At 49.6% G+C, this 4943-nt stretch overlaps 1 protein-coding gene across 1 annotated transcript; it reads left to right on the top strand.

The window, feature by feature from the left end:
* The first annotated feature begins 272 nt into the window (after nt 1-272).
* LOC136487497 (uncharacterized) lies at nt 273-3588 on the top strand. Its single transcript, XM_066484619.1, has one exon. The coding sequence runs from the start codon at nt 858-860 to the stop codon at nt 1821-1823; it is 966 nt and encodes a 321-aa protein (XP_066340716.1). The 5' UTR covers nt 273-857; the 3' UTR covers nt 1824-3588.
* The last annotated feature ends 1355 nt before the right edge of the window (nt 3589-4943 follow it).

Below are 4943 nucleotides of genomic sequence, written 5' to 3'. Positions count from 1 at the left end.
GGGAAGAATCCAAACGTTAGGAAAGGGACATGTGTGGAAAAGCCAAAAAGCGACGAACGGCAGCCTCCGAGCGGACCAGCCACCCAGGGGCAATTCGGTAACTCCACCTCCCGTGCCAACTGTGAGCCCACCGGTGGGGAAAATTCGTTTTGCAGTTAAGCCCCTGAGAGAAGGTGGTATTACCATTACCGCCCTCGTCGTCGTCCCCTGCCTGCCTTCTCTCTCCTGCCGTCCTGCGGCAATCTCTCTGCCTTCTTCAATCCCCAACCAAACCCCTCCTCCTCTCCGCTCTCTCACTCTCGCCCGCGTCGCAATCATACTCGTGGGGGCGTGGGGCGCGCGCTTTAATCCCTCCCAGGATTTCCGTGGCGTCCGCTCCCTCCACCCGGATTCCGCCAGGATTGAGTAATCGCATCGCATCCTCTTCTTCTCCTCCCAATTCCTCTGTCCGTTCCATCTGGGTCGCGTTGCTTCTTTCTTCCCGATTCGCCGCCGCCGCCGCTGCCGCCATCCACTTCTTGTAGGAATAGGACTCTGCCCTGTCCGTCCGCCCGTCCTATCCACCTGTCCTCCTCGCTTGCGTCCACGCCATTGCCGCTCTCTCTCTGCTAAAGCCGGCTGCTTTCTTGGGCCGGCCGGTCCGGGGCGTCGTCCCTGCCGGGCGTAAATGCGCGTCCGTGCAGAGGATCCCAGCCTCCGCCACTCCAAATCCCGTCCTTGTTTGCCCCCAATTAAGAGCAGGAGAAGACGAATCTTCTGCGCGTGCTAATCCTAGTAGTGGCCAGAGATGACGAAGTCGTCCTGACTTCACTTCGCGCCGGCGGCTGCTCAGCTCTGACCCCAGAGCCCCCACTGCTATGGGCTTCTCGATCCGCGCATGCCTCCTCCAGCTGCTGCTGGTGCTCCTCGCCGCCGCCGCCGCCACCTCACCCGCGGCGGCGCAGTCGCGGCCGCCGTCGCCGGCCAGGATCCTCGACGCGGCGCTGCAGGACTACGCGTACCGGGCCTTTGCGCGCCCGCGCACCGGCATTGTCTACAACGCCACGCTCCCGGGCAACCTCACGGGCATTGCCGTCTCCGCGGTGCGCCTGCGCAGCGGCAGCCTCCGCCGGAAGGGCTTCGCGGGCTACTTCCAGTTCGGCGTGCCCACGGGCATCGTCGTGCAGCCGTACGTCGAGCGGGTGGTGCTCGTGTACCACGACCTCGGCAACCGGTCCGACTACTACTACCCGCTCCCCGGGTACACCTACCTGGCGCCGGTGCTCGGCCTGCTGGTCTATGACGCCGCCAACCTGTCCGCCGTGGGGCTGCAGGAGCTTAACGTCGTTGCTTCGGGCGGTCCGATTTCGGTGAACTTCGGCGGCAATGTCAGGACGGTGCCCGCAGGCCGCGCAGCGCCGAGGTGCGTGGTGTTCGATTTGGATGGCGTGCCACAGTTCGGGGACCTGGTGGCAACCGATGTGTGCTCGATGTATCGCCAAGGGCATGTGTCGATAGTGGTGAACTCCAGTGGGATTGCTCCTGCTCCACCTCCACCTGGCGCGATTGCCCCGTCGATTCCGACCGCGGGAGGAAATAAGAAGGGAAGCTCAAAGGCGTGGAAGATCGCCGGCAGTGTGGTTGGGGCTGCCATAGCATTGGGGCTCCTGGCTGCGCTTCTGCTGTGTTTGGTGAGGTATAAAAGGGATAAGAAGCTTCAGGTGATGGAAAGGAATGCGGAGGTTGGAGAGACATTGCGGATGGCGCAGGTTGGGCGGACGCAAGCACCGGTGGCATTGGGGACACGGACACAGCCGGTGATTGAGAATGATTACACTGCATAGTGGAGTTTTTGGGTCTTCTGCATAGTTCTACTAACATGAAGACTTGATGGTGATGGCTGGAGACAGGATTGTCCATTGGTTGCTTGACGCATACAATTTTCCATATCAGCAGAGGGCAACCCTAGCCGCTAATTTCAGGGCCATGGTTCTGCTCCATGAGGGTTCAGCACATTATTTGGATGGGTTTGTTCGGAAGCTTAAGTTTTGTACTGCAAGCAATGGCTATTGGTCATGTTCATAGTTGCCATGTTCATATGTGAGGAGTTCCTTTCATCTCCAAGCAAGCAGGTGGTGGAGGGGAAATCTTTGTCGTATCAGACTTGGAATCCTCAGTTATTCTTTTGGGGTATCTGTATTCAATAGAAAATGGGCTTGGCAATAAAGCTTAGGTAACATTCATTGCACATTGCGTCCTCACAGCATGAGTCAGGCGGATTCATGCTGTGTTGGAGAGATTCATTCATCCAGCTTCGATTCGATTTCATTTCTTTTTCTTCTCTGTTTCATGTTTAGACAGCTGCTGAGATGATGTAGTGCTGCACATGTTTACTTATCTGGTGTTGTGGTAATTAGTCTGATTGTGATCATCTAGATTTGTGTCCATTTATTTTACATCCGCTGTGATTGTTGTCTGGGAAATAACTTAAGCTCTAAGTGTACATCTTTTATGACCTGACAGCAATATCAATTGTAGATCTTGTTAATGCCAAGCTTTGTCAAATTGCAATTTTCACTGATTGAAATGAAAAGAACAAGAAGATGTTAATGTCGGTCATAGCAGTCGCAAAATAAATTTGAATTAACAGAGGGATTCATGACGAATATTCAAGAAGGTTTGGTTAATGTAAAGGTTAGAAAAATTCTGAAGTTTTTTTTTTGAAAGGTCAGCAGGGAAGCTCCCTACCTATTTTTTTGTATTTTCATTATATGAAGAAGGGTACAATATGTACAGGTTACAAGGCTCTCGGAGCCAAAAAGCAGAAAAAGGAAATACATTATGTGAAATTCTCACACCAACTAGTAAGGGCATCCCTGATTTTCTGCTTGGCTTTGATGCAAACCAACCCAATCTCTTCCTTGAAGGCAGATTTCCAATTCTGAAGTTTTTTCTCTGCTAGTGTTCTGGCATTGTCAATTGCCTAGTTATGAATATCCTAAGTTTCATGTAGAGTTGTTAATGTGGGCCTAGATGTTAAATGAAGAAAATATGCAAGTATGAGCAGTGTGCAGAATAAATATGAGCTGAACAGAAGGATTCAAGAATGCTCCATTAGAAAAGTTCCAAAGCTTACCTTTTTCTCTGGTAGGGTTCTGGCCTGGGTGCTGTCCAAGTTGGTTTGAAATATTATAAGTTTTATTAGGTAGAAGAGTTGTCAGTGGGGGACCTAGACGGTCAACGAAGAAAACAAGATGCATGCATTTGTACATTGAGTTCGTTTTGAACTTGTTACAGGTTTTCTGTGTTTATTATTTTTCATGGGCCTTGCCCATATTTTGAATCATGGAAGAGGAGTCTTACCTATGGAGTTCCATTCTGTTTCCTTTGCTTGTACCTGGTAATTTAACATGCATGATCTGATTCTCTGAAAGTGTAGACTAGTTGCAACTTGGAAGTGTGTACAATGAGAGGGCATGAACAATCTGTGATGTCAGTACAAGAGCTGTCCAATCAAAAGCAAAAAAAAAAAAAGATTGTGTGAGCAGATACCATGAACAATCTGTGACACCAATATGAGATCTGGGCAAACAGAAACAAAACTGCATATGAGAGAGCATGAACAATGTGTGATGAATATCAATATTAGGAAGGAGAGGTGGCCAGAGCTCCAGCTAGGCCACCCACTTTTTTTGAGCACGCAGTGTTCTTTTTTGGGTTTCATTTCATGCTGGGAATCATGGGATCATGAGTGAAGTGAACTGGACAGACTCACAGACACATGATGTGCACTTGTAGTTTAGGAATCAGTGCTGGGAATGTGGTTGCCACTTGGAATTAGGTACCCATGTTATGATGTGTCCCAAAGCCCGGTTCCTTTGTTCAAGGTAACGTGGTGCAGTGCAGTGCTGAAATGTGAAGCAACCTTGAGTTGAGGAGCAGTACTACTTTTTTTTTTTTGATAATGGGAGTACTACTAAATTAATAGCACTCGCTGCGTTCACAAGCATGTGTATGCATCTAGTGAGCCCGAGTCAGCTAGACCTGCGCACACGTGAGTGGTATCTGCTGCATGATCCTACAAGGTGCTGGCCAGGTGAGGCCAAGTATGCCAGCCAGAATGGTTTGTACTTTGTATTATAGGCCCTCTTCGTATCTCTTATAATCCGTCTTTTTCAGCTTATTTTTTTAGCCGAAACAGTATTTTTCTATCACAACAAATCAAGTGTTTTGGTTTATTTTTTCAGCGAAGCGAACGGGGCCACCAGTAGTCTCCGTTCCATGGGAGTACTGTGCAAAGCCAAGCGAACGGCTAGCTGTACTGTGCATCTGCATATAGACAGTAGTCTGTGATCTCATCTCTGGAGCTTGTTCTTGATCTTACCACAGGGACATGGGAGTGTTGCCATTGTATCTTTCTTCACAGGTTGTTCTGTTCCATGATGAACTAGGGAGAAGGAAGGTTTTGTGTATGACTGTATGAGCTGTATGTGGTTTTGTGTGTTTTTCAGGAAGAAGGCAAAACAGAACACAGCTTTGTGATTACGGAGGATGTTTTGCTGCTGGCGCCTTTGGCATTTGTATTGGAATCTTTGCTGCGAATACGCACCCAACTCACAGTCACAGCTCATGTGCGCTGGCTGGCCTGGCCCTGGCCTCCGTTTGCTCTCCTCTCCACAATGTAATAATCTGTTTGTTTTGTAATGCCAAGGGTGCAGCTTGCTGCTGCTGTATAATTTACTCCTACTACTGATGCTCTTGTTGGTTGGGTGTTGGACTACTGATGCTATGGGCTAATTAATACCTGTAGCTTGTTTTGTGCTGATGACTTATTACTGTATGCAAGTGAGCAGTGACAGTGAGGCAGGTAAACTGAGCCTGCTGCGTGCGTACCATGCGTAGCTGTAATCAGAGGAGCAGGCATGGTCTGCTTCTGCCTTCTAGTACCAAGAATCTCCTGCTGC

This window comes from Miscanthus floridulus, chromosome 10 (assembly GCF_019320115.1).
Source record: "Miscanthus floridulus cultivar M001 chromosome 10, ASM1932011v1, whole genome shotgun sequence".
Lineage (NCBI taxonomy): Eukaryota > Viridiplantae > Streptophyta > Magnoliopsida > Poales > Poaceae > Miscanthus > Miscanthus floridulus.
The sequence above is the reverse complement of the archived record's forward strand: the minus strand, read 5'-3'. Positions and strand labels throughout refer to the sequence as shown.

Bases quoted from the DNA above. Each gene is read 5' to 3' on its own strand.
- LOC136487497 (XM_066484619.1), top strand. From the start codon at position 858: ATGGGCTTCTCGATCCGCGCATGCCTCCTCCAGCTGCTGCTGGTGCTC.